At 62.7% G+C, this 15,961-nt stretch overlaps 2 protein-coding genes across 2 annotated transcripts in view; one reads left to right on the plus strand and one right to left on the minus strand.

Annotated features, from left to right (window-relative positions):
• The window catches only part of SEMA4D (semaphorin 4D), a 33,198-nt gene extending 28,411 nt beyond the window's left edge, over positions 1–4,787 (plus strand). The window contains exons 15-17 of the mRNA XM_008049293.1: positions 834–1,057; positions 3,309–3,406; positions 4,154–4,787. Coding sequence (XP_008047484.1) covers positions 834–1,057; positions 3,309–3,406; positions 4,154–4,180 — 349 coding nt within the window. The 3' untranslated portion in view covers positions 4,181–4,787. The remainder of the gene's footprint in view (positions 1–833; positions 1,058–3,308; positions 3,407–4,153) is intronic.
• Positions 4,788–6,499: 1,712 nt separating this feature from the next.
• The window catches only part of SECISBP2 (SECIS binding protein 2), a 39,825-nt gene continuing 30,363 nt past the window's right edge, over positions 6,500–15,961 (minus strand). Inside the window, exons 11-17 of the mRNA XM_008049292.1 lie at positions 14,110–14,276; positions 13,057–13,195; positions 11,660–11,816; positions 10,822–11,042; positions 8,281–8,435; positions 7,914–8,082; positions 6,500–7,393 (exon numbers count right to left, since the gene is read on the minus strand). Of these exons, the coding sequence (XP_008047483.1) occupies positions 7,290–7,393; positions 7,914–8,082; positions 8,281–8,435; positions 10,822–11,042; positions 11,660–11,816; positions 13,057–13,195; positions 14,110–14,276 (1,112 nt within the window). The 3' untranslated portion in view covers positions 6,500–7,289. The remainder of the gene's footprint in view (positions 7,394–7,913; positions 8,083–8,280; positions 8,436–10,821; positions 11,043–11,659; positions 11,817–13,056; positions 13,196–14,109; positions 14,277–15,961) is intronic.

A 15,961-nucleotide genomic window follows, 5' to 3' on the forward strand; every position in this document is an offset into this window, starting at 1 on the left:
CCTCGGTCCCACCCGGTCAACACAGCCTCCCCTTGGCTGCTCCAGAGCAAAGCCAGGGTCCAAGGGCGGCCCTCAAGGACAGCGGCAGAACCGTCTCACCTTGGAGGAGGTCCACGAGGTGGGGGCCGCAGGTGGGCACTGGCCCGGGCTTGCCGCCTTCTGGTCTCTCTCCGGAAGGCGCAGCCAGCCAGGCCCCACCCCGCATGAAGCGGTGGCCTCAGCAAGTAACCAGGACAGAGGCCTGGAGGACGCCAGCGTCCTGGGGCGGAAGCAGCAGCATGCGTTTGTGCGAGGCGGGAGCATGGGGGTGCGGCGGGGGCCTGGCCCACCGCGGGGCCCAGGCAGAGGGGTCTGCTGCCCCCCGGGCTCCCCCCAAGTTTCCGTTTCCTGGCCTGCCTCAGCTCTCCGGCCCCCTCCCACGTGCAGGCTGAGCTCAGGTCTCGGGGCTGCCGCGGCCCTGGCGGTGGCAGAGCCTTTGCTCGTGCATAGCAGCCGCGGGGCGGGACGGGATGCCAGCCCGAGGCCCAGCCCACTCCTTGGAACGGACTCTGGCACGGCACTGCCCGCGAGAAAGGCGGCCCCAGGCTGTGACCGCTGCTCGCGTCCTGGAGACACAGGCTGTCGGGGTGCCTTGGCCAAAGGCATCTGAGGTCAAGAGCAGAACACTCCACCCCCGGGGCAGGCGCCAGGGGTCCCCCACAGGGCCTGAGCTGGACTGCACCCAGGTCACCTCGGGCCCGGCGGGGACAAGAAGGCCCTCTGGGAAACCCCACTCCCTGCCGGGCAGCGTCTGCGAATCCTACACGGAGGCTGGAAGGCGGAGGCAGAGACGGTTGTGTGCCCCCAGGTCCCGCGGACATCCGCCTCATCTGGGAGAAGGACGGGCGCGCCCTGGAGACCTGCGTCCCCGTGCAGACCCACATGCTGCCGGACGGGAGGGCCCACGCGCTCAGCTGGCTGCGGGACGCCATCCCGGAGGGCGCCGAGTACCGCTGCTCCGTCCTGTCCTCAGCAGGGAACGTGACCTCAAAGGTGCGGGTGGCTGTGGCGAGAGCTGGTAAGCGACTCGTGCGCCCGCATGCCCCTCCAGAAGGTGATGTCTCGCAGTCTGCAACAGGGGTGGCAAACACACCCTGCACGCACATGTGCACGGGGGCATCTGGTCTGGGGACGACCTGTTGGCTTTCCCCTAAGGTGAGGCCTTGCTTGCCACGGCCCGCCCCTGGGCCCACACACACGCTCTGTGGGCCTCTCCCCCCAGCACGGGGAGCTGCGTGTGTGCCACCAGGGCGGGCCAGGCCGCCCCTCGGCACCGCCTCTACCCACAGTTCCCCGGGCTGACGTCCGCCTGCGGGTGCTCGGCACCGATCAGCACCAAGCCCCGCGGTTGTTCGAATCAGTCAACAGACTGTGGCCTGGGTTGGCCTCCCTTGAACTTTCTGGCCTGTTCCAGAAGCCACCGGGCCACTGTGGCCCCTGCCCCTGAGGCTGGAGATGGGTTTGTGTTGGGTCGAGGGTTTCCTGGGTGTTCCTTGACTTCCTCCTCCAGGCTTGGAAAAGAGTGTTCGGGCACAGGTCAGAGGGCCACGTGGGAGCTGCCTGCGTCCCGCGTTCCCCATGGCTTTACCCGTGGGTGACAGTTGGGCTGGGCATGCAGTTCCGGCCTGAGAATCACGCCTGGCGGAGCGAGGGCGTGGGTCCCGTCTGTGACCGGCCCTTCTGAGAGCCTGTGTGAGCTGCTCTTCAAGCACCGTGGAACGTCTAGCTTGGTCTAGTGCCTTGGCGGGGCCTCGAACCCGCGGAGACGCCCACCCTTCCTTCCGAGGCGTTTTTCCAACATTCAGATTCCGCCCTTCAGTTCTCATTCTTTCCGGAACGGCTTTCCATGCGGTTGGGCTCCTGGGCCGCCCCTCTCCGCCCCATCGTTTCTTTCACAGCAGTCGTCTCTCACCTTTGTCCTCTTCCTCCCGCGTTCTCCTCATCGGCATCTTCCAAACCTGGAAACTGAGCTCCTTCCCGCCCTCGCTTTCCTCCTCTGCCCGTTCAGCTGTTGCCTCGGGCCTGTGGGTCCCAGACTGGCTGAAGGGCCGGAGAGGGCCGCGTCTGCAGACGTGCGTGCCTCGACCCCGGGCTCTCCCACCGCAGAGGTGCAGCCGTGCTCCGGTCCAGGTGGGCAGGGCGAGGCGCATCCTGCAGTGTGCCCAGCACGCTGTGTCGTCCGACCGGGCAGGTGCTGTCCTCCCCACTCGGGGTGGACGGAGGCCCAGGAAGGTGGAGGAGCTTGCCCGAGGCCACATGGCTCGGCAGCTGGCACGGAGCAGGACGTGGCTGAGTGGGGCAGCGTTCACCGAGTCCCCCAGACCCCGGACCGAGAGGCGGGGCGCCGTGGCTCAGCTGCCCAGTGTCTCCCTGCCCCTCCTGCAGGCACCATGGCTGGGAGGCACAGCAGTGTTGGGTCGGACACATCCAGAAGTGGCTGCTGAGCTGGGGCCCCCACCCCACTCGCCCTGGTGTGTCGTGGGTCAGAGGTGCCCCCTCCTCCTCCTGGCGATCAGAGGCGAACCCCCACGCTGTCCACCAGAGCTGCCCCTCTCCCAGTGTGCTGTGGATCAGAGGCGCCCCGTCCCTCATGGCTTCGGCCCCGAGGTCTGCAGGAGCACGTTTCCCTGGCTGCTGGCTTGCGGGAAGGTGGGGGCCGCAGGCTGGGAACCCCACTCAGGCTGACCACTGGGCCCCTGCTGGGTTCTGTGCGTGTCTGAAGGGCCCATGTTCTTGGAACCTATTTCTGAAACCAGCGACCAGACCCTGCAGCCCTAAGAAGCGGTGCCTTCACTCTCGTGTTTATAAGAAACGCGTGTCGGGCCGGGTGGCATCAGGAAAGCCCACAAGCATCAGGTCTGGTCCAGGGCACGTGGGGAGGCGATGCAGGGCAGGGCTCATGCTGCCGTGTCTCAGAACAGCGAGCCGTGCTGGCTCCTGCGGTGCCCCCAGCCCCATGAGGGCCAAACCGAGTGCTGGGAAGAGAAGGAAGCAGCCTCCCTGCCCCCTCCAGGGCCAGGATGGTCTCGCAGAGCAGCTGCCCCTGGGCCGGTGGCCTGGAGAAGGGGTGGGCAGGCTCCCGCCGTCTCGATGCCTTGGCCGTGCTGCGACCCGGCACGGGGACCTCCCAGAGGACGGCTCCTGGGGCTGGTCCCTAGGCGCGAGGCAGGCCAAGCGGGGGGTTCTGCACCGGCCCGAGGCCTTGGCAGGCGGGGCATCCAGGGGCTGCAGAGGCCGGCAGGGCTGTGACGGCCTGCCTGGTCTTCCAGAAGCGACGCACCAGGAGCACTGGAGCAGGGAGCTGTCTGCCTGGAGGGCCGTGGTCGGGGAGCACAGCCGGATGATGCAGAGCTGGAGGCAGGCCTGGGTAGGCGTGGCCAGGCCCCCTGGGGCGGGGGGGGGGGGGGCGCTAGCTCCAAGGACCCCACCCTGCACAGGCCCCACTGCCTCCTCTCAGCCGCAGAGCAGTCCTGAGACAGGAAACCTGCAGCCGTGGGGCCCTCCTGTCTCGTCCGAGCTGGGAGGGGAGCCAGGGGCGGCCCCAGCCCTTAAAGCCACGGGCGTCAGGCGGTCGGAGGGGCTGTCTGCTGGGCGGGATCCCACAGCCACCCACCCTGGACAGAGCCAGGTGCCTGCTGGAGGGCGGGAGACGGTCTCCTGAGCCAAGCCAAGCCATGGCGGGGCAGGCCCAGCACCCGGGCTGCAGCGGGGACAGTGCAGAGGCTCGCGGGCAGGGTCCCTCCCAGAAGCTGTGGCCGTCCAGCCCAGCTGCCACGTCCCGACGCAGAAGGCAGAGCCAGGGACTCACTGCTGGCCGTGTGCAGAGTGGGGTCCAGAGGCCCACAGGGGCCTGATGCGTGGGCCCTGGCTGCCCACACCCCAGATGTCACCCAAGGGCTGCGTATGTACAAGGGGCCTGCTCGCAGTCTGCTGTCCCTCCCCCCACCTCCTGGGGCCACCTGGTGTGGGCCCTCTGGCTGCCCTGAGCAGGACCTGGGGGCTGGGGTGACAGCTGCTACCTGCCACGCGTGGGAAGCCACTCCCGGTGCATGCCGCTCTGCCCAGGGTCTGCTCCGGGCGGGCGGGATGGGGCTCAGGTGAGCTGTTCTTTCAGGAGAGCTGCAGCCAGGATGCCCCGTAGCCTAGGATGGGCCTTGCACCCAGAGCGACCAGCTCCTCACGGCCACCCCGGGGACGGCATCCTGCCCAGCCTGCACAGGACATGGCCACCCGCCTGCCCCTTGCAGGGGCTGGCCTGCGGTCTGCCAGCAGAGGCAGTCACCCGGATGACCACAAGCCACTGCGGTGCCCGGGACACTCCTATGGCCACACGTGCAGGCTCCCCACTCAGGACCGTTCTGGCTCAACCCCAAGCCACCCACAGTGCCCACTCCCACCACCTTGGTGACAGCCCTTGCCCCACGCTGTGGCCAGTGGCGCCTGCATGCCCAGTGCCTTCAGCTCAGCCCCGGGCCACCGAGGTGCAGACCGACAGGCAGAGGAGGCTCGTGGCCGGCCTGCCTTGACCCGCGGACCCAGAGGCCATGCCCGGGTGCCCGTCAAGGCTGTGTTGTCCTCTGCTCCCCTAAGACTCATGCTCCCCCTGCTGTCCCAAGCACTGCAGTGACCTATGCCCCTTGGCCTGTGCCGTCAACATTCAGCTGTGCCAACAGGGCGCCTGGCGTGGGTGAGGCAGAAGGTGAGCTGGCAAGTTTCCTGTTACTGGCATTAAATTCCTTGACAGTGGAGTCTCCTGAGTGTCTGTACCTGCTTTCAAGTCCCTGTTCCTGTGTGTTCACGTCTATCACAGCCAAAACCTTTGAGAAAAAGGGCGCTTCTGAGAGCCCAGCAAACATGGGGCGCCCCCCACGGCACCACAGCCTGTCCGTGACCCCCCCATGTGGGCGAGCTCCGTGTCAGTCTCTGTGTGCGGCCTGCATACACCCCACCACTCAAGATCTGTCACAGCCAAGGCACCCTGGACACGGCCGGCCCTGGGTGGAGACGCTCGCTCCCCTCCTCCGCCGTGCCAGGGGTGCCCCTACCAGCTGGGGGCGCCACTCTTCTCTCTGCACGATCCCTAACCTCCCCGGGGTTCTGCTTGGGGCGTGGCTGCAGTCTCCCCCAGCACCAAGGGGACACTGGAGGTGGGGTGCGGCTCGGCCCCCCACACCGCCAAGGGAACGCGAGCAGGGGTGTGGCTCACCCCGCAAACCATGGGATGTGTGGGTAGGGTGCGGCTCGGCCCTCCACACCGAGGGGTGCATGGGTTGGGGTGCGGCTGCAGCCCCCAGGGCCAAGGGAAGCGTGAGCCTGGGTTCTTCCGGGGCTGTCCCGCATCTTCCCCAAGCCTGGCTGGAGTCCACACATCACACTTCGCCAAAATGTCACACGCTGGCAGCCTCCGTGACATGGGCCTTCTGTTGGGAATGTCACTGCAAGGGTGGACTCCTGAGTCCTCGCACCGTTGAAACAGTGAAAACAAGAGTTGTCGTCTGCTCGGTTAACTGCATCTGGCACCCGGCCCAGGGCAGCATGCCTCGAGTGGAACCACTGGCAGGTGGGGCTGGAGTCAGGCCGCAGCGGCTCAGCCAGAGGCCCCGCTGCCAGGAAGGTGACAGTGGGGTTCAGTCCAGAAGGAAACCTTTCGGCAGCTGAGTAAAATGTCAAAACGCCTCTCCTCCACATAAGCTGCTTTTATCCCTGGGTTAGCGAACAGATGCCACCAACCCAGGGACTGCTAAGCAGGGCTCTGAGCAGAGGACCCTCTCGAGCAGAGGTTTTTAGGTCATTTGTTGATCAATCAAGCGTTTTGGGGTGGGGAAAAAATTCTAGCTGTCGAGTGTAGCTGCTGACAGGCTATTTAATTTTTTTCCCTACAAGTTAATTTTGCTGTTTTCCAACTTCCTATGAGCAAATTTACCACTTATAAGAGAGTGGGGGACAGGAGAGGTCCCTGGCCCCCCGGTGATCTGGCTGACTGTCCCAGGAAACCGTGTAGGGATGGCCAGGCCTGGGTGACCACACCTCTTCCCTCACTTAAACGGCTCAGCACAGCAGGGCCCAGGGCAGCTGCTGGAGCTCCCCAGATCCTGGGCAGACGGTGGCCCTGCACCAGCCTCTGGGCATGGGTTTCCAGCCCTGCCCAGTGTGCCACCCTCACTCACCACTCTGGGCCACTGACTCCTCGGTGGCACCATGCATGGCATGCCTGAGCTCAGACAGCATCCTCAAACCACCAACAACCCCAACAAGCACCAAGCAGCGCAAACCCTTCCCGCCACTGGCGTAGTGAGAAGCACCAAGTGCGGGCCAGCACTGAGCTGGGGCCAGGGACGGCACCAGGTCTGTGTGGCGGCCCCTTCACCTCGGGGCCAGGTGGCCAGGAGGGATAAATGACGCAACAACCGGGACAGAGACCACTTACAGGTACCTACACCTAGATCACCAGAATCCGAAGCAAAATTAAATAATTATTCTTTATTTAAAATAAATAGCCCTCTTACTCACAGGGAAAATTTGAAAGTAAACTCTGTCTTCCTGGCCTCTAAGACAGAAACCACGCTCAGAATAAGTTCATTTAAAAGAGAAAAGATCTGTAGATTATCAAACAAATCTAGGAGCTTCGATACACATTGTTTCTTTGAAAAGCAAAGACTGGAAGGAACAGTTCATGTCAGAAAGTCACAGGTTAGAAAACCAATTTTCCTTCTGAGGCTCATTTCAGCAAATCGTCCACGTGTGCCCAAATCTTTTGGCAGAAAAGCCGCATCCCCTGAGAAAGGGCCCTCCCCACAGCCCTCTTTCTTTGCCCAGCTGCCGGCATCCCGGGGCTGCGTGCCATCCCCGAGGTGCCCCAGGCCCTGGGCTGGCAGGAGCACAGCACCCACTTTCCTGCAGACTCACTCACTCAGCTGCTCTGTAATGGAGAGGGAGTTTCCTTGGCAGCCCAGGACCCCAGGTGCCACGCTTTCCAGTACGTTCCAGACCCACAGTGTGCTCAGGAAGCCCGAGCAGAGACAGGAGGCCTTCAGAGACTTCTGCCAGCGTATCTGAGTGACCCTCAATGGCTCCGTGCTGACAGCCTGCCAACACGGGCAGCTTCCCAGCCCTCTGATTCTGGGTCATCTCCAGGGTCAAAGTCACACAAAACATGTCAGGCGGGTGAAGAGCTGAGAGGAAGAAAAAGCCCCAGAGTCTTTCTCCATCTCCCCTTCTTACCCAAAGGACAGACACACAGGACAGAACTCTTATAAATTCAAGTTCATCATCTGAGTGGTCGAAACCTCGAGGGACTCCTCCAGATCCGGGGCACACTGGCTGTATGCTTGCAGATGCTTTCTCCAGATTTCAACTAAAATGAGAAAACAGCACCCGTGAGAGCCGGCACCAGCAAGTCGGAAAAGGCCTGTCTGAAAACCCACGGCGTGGGCAAGCGGGGTATGGCACATGGGCAGGTGGCACATGTCGATGCCCAGCAGACACAGAGCTCAGAGGAGCCCAGGTCAGCTCCACCCCCTTTCCCAGCCTACGGGCCAGGTGCCCTCACTGGACCGCAGGAATTACACCTCCCAGAGAGCACCCCTTGGAGGACAATGACCTTGAGGAACTCTCGGCCTTCCAGGCCTATCTGGGTATGGCTACCCTTACGGCCACCCTCTCTTGGGGTGCCAGCAGACTTGGAGACAGTCACTCACAGTCCCTCACATCTTCCAAAGTCTGGTAACACCTCCGAGGCAAAGGCCTGGACTCACGGGCCCTGTCACAGCCAGCCCTGCAGCACTGTGGCCCAGCTGCTCCCGGGGTTGCTAATGAAGTCACTGGAGCACTCGGAAGACATGCAAGCCGGCGCTGAGCCTCCCCTGCTCACTCACTATAGTGCGGCTCCTCTGGTCCTGTGGGGGCTGCGGGGCCATCTTCTGCGGGGCTGGGTGGGGCGCCGGGCCCGGGCTCCCCGGCCAGACCCTGCTGTGCGCTCTCCAGCATGGCCGTGTATGCCTGCCGGGCTGCCGTCGTCAGTTCCACCATCCTGTGGAACTGGTCCTGCGGCACAAGCGAGAGCGCCCGGGTGACCGCCGAGAGGACCGGCTCAGCTGTCCGCAGCCAGCCCGGAGCCAGCCTCGGGAGCGGACACTGCGCGCCGAGCAGAGGCCCCGCCCCACAGACACGGCGGCTCCTCTCCACGCGAGCCCACACAGACTGCGGCCACCCGCTGCAGGGCGGAGGCCGAGCCCACCTCACCTGGGCCCCGTCGTAGCTGAAGATGCCCACCACGCTGACAGGGACGGCCTTGTTCAAGCTGCGCCCCAGAGCCTTGCGGTTGAGGGCGAACACGAAGGGAATGTTCTGCTCGCAGGCGCAGTCGATGATGGTGTGCAAAGTGTCGTCCAGCCCGCCTGGTCAGAGGATGAGGAATGGCGGGGAGACATCACAGGGAGTGAGTGCAGGGCACCTTCTAGGCAGCAGCATGCCTGCCTACCATTTTACACTCAAGTCAGCGGCCCCTGCCAACCTCTCCAGGGGACAGCAAGTCCCAGCCACAGAGAAAGGGCTAACGCTCCAACACTTCCTCAACACGATGTGACACACAGCGAGTGTGATGCTCGCAGGCAGGTGCAGCACCAGCTGATGGAACAGCTTCCCACACACCAGGCCCCAACCAGCTGCTTCACACCTGTCAGCTCCTGGATCCTCCCAGATCCCAAGAGGCAAGCAGGTGCATGTCCCCTGGACAGATGGAAAACCGGCGACACGGAGGCTGGCTCCTGGGGCGCCACCCTCCACCACCCACCTGAGTCTGCAAGGACCAACCAAGGCTGGTGCCAGCGAGGGGGAAGCTGGAAGGAACGGGGAAGTGCAGGGGAAGTGCCAGGCACCTGGAAACCCTGCAGCACAAGACAGACGGGCTGGGCCCTCGGTGTCAGCACATGGCAGCCAGCGGTGCAGACACCACTGCTCACAACTGCAACACGGCACAGCGGGCAGAACACATTCACCATGAACGGTCACAGACGGCAGCTACGTGCTGCTGCAGAGCACGACAGAAATGTGGGCAGATGGGCAGCCGTGCTCCCGAACGGAGTGATCCGAGTGACCCGGTGTCAATTCTGCACTCACCCAGACCTCAAACACCGCAACTCACTTTGAGAAATAAGCACGATGGGAAAACGTCAGACCAGCACCACCAGGCACGGGGCTGGCTGAAAAGTTGCCAGCATGTCAGCCAGTGGCAAGGATCCGCGGAGTGGTGGCCAGACAACCCACGTCCCGTGGAAGCAGAGCTGGCGAGGAGCACTTCGGATCAGCCGTGGAGGCACAGGGGGCTGGGGGGCTCCCAGCGAGGGGGACAAGACCCTCACTGAGGGAACATCAAGGCTCCGAGGCTGGTTTCAAACGGGAGCTCCACAAGGAGCCTCCGTGCACTTGTTGTCAGAGGCCACCAAGGCCACACTCCAGCGACGCGGGGTACACCCAAGCAGTCCAAACAGCCCCAGGGGCAGGTCGGAGCCCGCGCATTGGGGGCGACAGCTGCAGGTGGCGCAGGCACGGCATGCTCGACATCAGGTGGCGAGGAAGCCAGACACGCCACAGACAGGGGCAAGCCGGTCGTGGACGAGGAGGAACGGCAGCCGTGCCTCTCCGCTGGGACTAACCCTAACTTCAAGTGGGAAATGCGGAGCAGCCCTCGACGCCTGCTGGAGACGGGAGGGGACATGCCCACACGCGCCGAGACCCCACACGGGGCGCCTCAGAAGGCAGCGAGCGAGGCCTGTGGTCTCCTGCACAAACCCACAGCCCTCTGGGTCCCTCAGCAGGCCCGGCACAACACGGGCCAAACAGCCAGAAGGACGTGGCCTGTTCTCCCCAGTGACCGCGCAGACGCCCAGCGGGTGGCAGAGCGCTGAGACCCCGCTGTCATGATCTGGCTGTGGAAATGCTGCACTGCACGGCTGCGGACAGGGACAGCCGCAGGGCAGGGCACACGGAGGCCCCAGGTGGCAGGAGCCTCAGACACGCGGGAACCTCAGGTTTCAGGCGTAAAACGCGGCTGGAGAGATCACATCTCAGGGCTCAGCTCAGATCGGGACTCATCTCAGAGTGCAACCCTGGCCAGGTGAGTTCATGCCACAGGGAAGGGGGCAGGGCCAGGAAAGAGCCCGTGACTGCTCCAAGCCCCGAGTACTCACCTCGTCTGGGGTGTCTCCTGCCTGTCCTTGCACCGTTCGACCCAGGGCCATGACAGGTTCCCCAGGAGCATGGGACAGGCACCCAGGACACACCCCAGGCGAGGGCTCCCTATCCCTCAGGCAGCACATCACATGTGACACAACACACTCCCCCTTGAGTCACATGGCAAACATTCAAAACCCATGTCTGTCACAAGAAGGCACAATTTGGTGTCAGGCAGACAAGTGTCCATGGGGTCCTGCATGGCTGCAGACACAGCAGCTCCATGGGCCACCCTGCTCCGAGCAGCAGCCTACAGGTCAGGGCACGCCCTTCCCTGTTGCAGAGGGGGCCGGCCGGAGGCCTCTCCCGCAGAACCAGGATCACCTCCCTGCAGAGGGGGAGGCACTCTGCAGTCATCGCACTTGGAAGAAAATTGCTCAGAAACAAAAAAGAAAAAGAGCTGCCAAGGCCTGTGGCACAGCCAGCCCGGGCGTGTGGCCTGGCCTGCAGACCAGGCGTGCCCCACCCCACACACAAGGACCCAAAGCCCAAATGCAAGGGCAGGGCGCTGGGCGCAGGGGCCGGCACCACAGGACAATGCAGCACCCTTACCTTTCGACTGGATCTTTTCACAGTTGGGAGAAATGATGACACACTTCAACTTCTTAAGCTTCAGGTGTTTGAGAACCTCCCGCAGCCCCAGGACGAGCCGGCGCTTGGTCTTGGCCTTGACGGGATCTTTCTGGTACATCCGGTCTTGGAAACGAACCAGTTCTCTGAGGAGGTCCGCAACACAGGCATCCACCTCTTTACTGAGCATCTGGCTGCAGTAACTGAAAGAAACGCCAGACACCGCGAACTGTGGCGCCGGTGCTGCTCACATCCGCTCTGAGACAGATGCAGGCAGGGTCACCCCAACTGGGAGCCCCCACCTGACACATTACGGGAGGTAAATACTGGGGTACCTTGCCCCACTCCCAAACACAAGGAACTAAAACCTCTGGGCCCACCCTCCATGGTCGGCCACAGGCCCCGCCTCCTCCTCACAGACACCAGGAGGGACGCCCGGATGGGAAGTGGGAGAGGGAGATGGCCGAGGGAGGGAGCGAGCTTACAAGAGTTCCTCCCCTGGGAAACCACAGAAAGAGGAAACCACAAAAGGAGCCCAAGGTCGCGCACTGTCACCCGCCCCCACTCCCCAACCTCGAGCTTGGATGGAGGGGATCTCTTCCCTTTGGGATCGGGAGGACAGAAGCCTGGGCAGACAGTGGACTGGACTCTCCCTGAACACATATGCAGCCGGGTGCCCGGCTGCCTCCCACCACGAGGGCTGAGCACAGCATAGCCCAACACACGGACTCGTGAGGCTCAGCACCACGAGGCGGCGAGAAATCCAGTCAGGTCCACCTGACTGAGCACTCCCCGTCCCCAGGGGCTGAGGGTCACACACTCTCGGAATCTGCGGCTGTGGATCTTGGGGAAGGTGGTATGGCTGGGCGCCAGGGGCCAGGACTCCACGCCCCTCTGCAGCTCTGCGCCCGGCGGCTCTTCGGACTCGCCCGCGACCACAGGCGGGGACGGGAGCGATTCATCTGTCTCCTCTGGACCTTCACACAGAGGAAAAAGACATTGTATTATAGCCACCGGGCCCACGCACACACGGAGGGGCCAGCTGGTGCACCGGACCCCCCCAGGCACGCCACAGTGTCAAGTGCCGTGAACAGCCAGGCCCACCAGGAGGCAGGCGCCAGAAGGGGCAGCAGCTTGGAGGCGCCTTCCCACTGCGCCACCTATCCATTTCGAGCTTGGTGAAATGTCAAGAACATGTGCCACTTTAACCATTTTAAAGTGTGCCGTTCAGTGACCAAATTTATCTTTTAATTTTCAAGTTTAGCCTGAGGAATCTCATACCAGGGAGTTTAAAAACCAGGCTTTTAGTTTTGATTTTTTCTTTAAATGCTTGAGACCTTTCTCTGATAACCCTTTAAACAGCACTGAACTCTACCATCCAAACTCAAGAGGCGTGTGCTTCAACACCCCAGGTCTGATCCAGCAACAGTGTGACTTGCACCAGCATGCAGGAGAAGTGACAGGTCCCAGGGGAAGGGATTCCACACACGCAGCACACCCTCCAGGACACAAGCACGGAGAGAACAGTGCCGTGGACAGGTGGGGCAGGGGCACCAACTCCGCCAGCCAGTACATCGCCGCCAGGACCCTTGGAGACCCCTCAGGCAGGAAGGCCCACAGAAGCGAGTGCCTCTGTGTTCAACACACACACCACTGCCCCACAGCCACTGCCAACGGCCCCCCGGACCGCCATCTGCAAGCCGCACGGCCGAGCCCATGCCCACGTGGCAACAGAGTCGAGGAACTGCACTTGCGCGCCGCTGAGGCTGGCGGGGGGCGGGGGCAGCATGTGGAACAGCCCCGCAGCCGGAGGCGGGTGCCATCAGGGCAGGGTCTCCCGGGGGAGGTCCACCGGGGTGCCGTGGACGTCCTCAAGCTGCACGCTCAGGACTGTGCGCCTCTCTGATGTGTAACCGAGTGAGGAGTTTGCTTCAAAACCATACACATGCCCATGGCCCTGTGTCTCATACACTCACCAGCGGGCAGCTCTGCACTTAGTGACAGGAACCTCACAGCCGCTTCAGCCAGAGGACTGCAGGGCCACAACTGCATCCTCACAGGGCCCGGAGCAAGGCACCAGCGGCACCCCCATGGCGAAGCCAGGACTCAGCGCCGGCCAATCCTCGCCAGAGGCGCCAGGCAGCGTCCGCAGAGCCCCAGCCCGCCCAGTCCGCCTGCTCCTGCTGCTGTTTCCAGGTGCAACCACAAAAGCCATACCTGCGAGGGCTGCCTGCAGCGGGGCCTGGTCGCCACCTCCACTCTCTCCCTCCTGGACATCAGCACTGTCAAAGGCTGGGCTCGCAGCACTTTCGTGGAGACGCTGCTGCTTTCTCTCTTGCCGCTCTTTCAAAATAATCTTAAACATTAAATCGGTGATTCGAACACAGCTTGCTCATGCCTGGAGAGCAGCCACGTGCCCTGGCCTCCCAGGGAGCTGGCTTGACCCTCCCCACAGAGGGGTAGCACATTTCTGCCCAGGTGGCAGGGGGCAGGGATGCACACAGAGCCGCCTGGGCTCTGAAACCAGCTCTGCAGTTCAGTGGCCACCTGAGCAGACACCACAGGCTGCTGTGGGGATGAACCCAGGCAGCAGGCAACTGTCCTCCTGGAAGGTACGCATGGGGAAGTACACTGCTCACTGATGCTCAGCGCCAGACAGGTCAGCCAGGGCAGGGGGAGGGTGGAACACGTGGAGGAGGGAAATGCAACCCCCCAAGGCTGGCTTTCTGTCCCGGCCACCACAAAGCTAACAAAGAGGAAGAAAGGAGTTTCTTTCCTTCTCAAGTCACTCTAGCCTGTCATGCTGGGAGAGCCAGGGATCATGAGTTAGAGAATCAGTAACACACTGGGATGCAACTCATGCCACTAATGTAATCCTTAGGCCTAACCCTTTAAGAACTGGAGGAGGTGGCCAGGCTTGGTGGCTCAGCCTGTGAATCCCAGCACTTTGGGAGGCCGAGGCGAGTGGATTGCCTGAACCCGTGAGTTCAAGACCCACTGGGGCAACTTGGCGAGACCTCGTCTCTACAATAAATCAAAAATTAGCCGGGTGTGGTAGTGCACGCCTGTAGTTCCGGCTACTCAGAAGACTGAGGCGGAAGGATCGCCAGAGCCCAGCAGGTCGAGGCTGCGGTGGCCGGAAGCGGCCACTGCACTCCAGTCTGGGCGACGGAGTGAGACTCCAATTCAAAAAAATAAGAACTGGAGGAGGTAACCAGGACATGGAGATGGGGAAGCCTTCTAGGCCCTGCTCCAAGATGCGTCACATACCTTCTTCAGTGAGGTGGGTTTCTTGGCCTTGGGGACTTCCCTCTGCTTCCCTCTCTTCACCAGCGGGGCGCTGGAGTCCAAGGGGTTGTGGGGGGTCTTCACCTGACCCCCGCGGCGGACCCTCTCCCCGGACACAGCTTCTTTGGGAAGGACGGGCACTGCTCCAACTGAAACACAGCGGGAGGATGGTCTCACCGTCACCTCCCAGGTCTGGCCCGGCTCAGTCTGGCTGGGACTGCGGTCCACCCTGGGGCTGCCTCAGGGCCTCTGGAGTCCCTGATGCCACTCCCAGGCTGCCCCCACAGCCCCTCTCATCTCCATCAGGCAACCCTTTACAGGAAACTTAGTACCTCTTGGATGGGGCCCTAAAAAAGGACCAATCAATTTAGGAAAACAAACGGGCAGCCTAGCACCACGTGGACTCCTTCATGAACAGGACATTCCAGCAATCCGCAATCACCGCTGCTACCGTGAACACGGACATGGGTTGAGTCCAGTGGTCTGCATGTACTACTGCCACTGTGAACCTGGCCCTCCCCACCGCTGTTTCAGCTTGCATTGCCTTCGTGGGTGTCGGCTTCTGCACGCGCATTCTAGCGGATTTCTTGGATGTCAGTTTCTGCACGCGCATTCTAGCGAATTTCTAGCCGAGTCTCTTGAGTTTCCAGACATAACATGTGCTCCCGAATCCCATCAGGAACAGACGGGGGCAGCCCCTCCAGGAGCCACTGAATCACAGCGACTTCTGCTAAGCACTTCAATTCTCTTCTCCTGTCCTAGCTCCCACCTTAGTAGCTGTTTCAAGAAACACTTACTCCTGTTTGCACTTCCTCCCTGCTGTTTAACTAGGAACATTTCCAGACACACACCGGAGAGAGAACGGAACACAGCAAAGCCCCACGTCCAGCCTCGAGAACGACCAGCGTCTTTCCAGATGTCTTTTCCTCGCCCTCTGTAGCCCTGGAACCTGAGTTTGAAGCAGCTGGTGGGTCAGCCAGACGTGCTCCCACACATCCCCGTGCACCTTCCCGCTCCAGCGCAGACTGACCCTGCACGCGTCGTCCGGGACCCAGCCACGCCCTCCGGCTGCGCTCCCACAGGGGCTTGCCCCGGAGCCTCGCTCCCCCGTGGGGACTGAGACCAGCGTGTGACTGGCCCGGTCTTCTCATCAGCTCTTCTGGAGAACCCTGCACCGCCCTGCTCACGGCCATCAAGTTCCGCACGCACTGGGCGCCGGCAAAACCTGCCGCCAGAGCCCTTGGCTCTGTGCCCCTGCACCCCGCCACCGGGCACCTCTTCACCAAGCGCCCCTTCCCCAGTGCAGAGGGAGGCCAACTACCCCCTCACCAAAGCAGCAACTGAGTTGAACAGAACTGCCCACACCAGCACTGAGCGCCCTGGAAAGTGGCCGAGGCTCACAGCACGAGCGGCATCCCCTGCCGAGGCACAGCCTCCGCTGGGACCGCGCGACAGGACTGTGCCCCTGTGGCTGCCCTGCAGGCTCCTCCGACCAGGTAGAAAGGCCGTGAGGCTGGCGGTTTTACCACCACTGCCACGAGAGGCTTGCTGGACCGCGAGCGTGGCTGTTTAAAGCGGTGACTGCAGCGAGAGGGAGTGGGCAGCACGGCCAGCCGGAGCCACAGACCACTGGCCGACAGAGACTCTACGGAGTCCGGGAAGACTCCCCAGGGACGGCTGTCTGCATAGCCTGGCTGGCCTCAGGGTGCAGGCACTGGGCCCAGCAAGGGCACGTCCACGGGACCCACGAGCCCAGTCAACAGCAGAGCCCGCAAACAGACCCAGGAGAGACTGAGCACCAGGCACACCTGAACTGGCCTGGGGATGGATGTGC

This window comes from Carlito syrichta, unplaced genomic scaffold (genome assembly GCF_000164805.1).
Source record: "Carlito syrichta isolate Samal-C Ts95f unplaced genomic scaffold, Tarsius_syrichta-2.0.1 Scaffold131524, whole genome shotgun sequence".
NCBI lineage: Eukaryota > Metazoa > Chordata > Mammalia > Primates > Tarsiidae > Carlito > Carlito syrichta.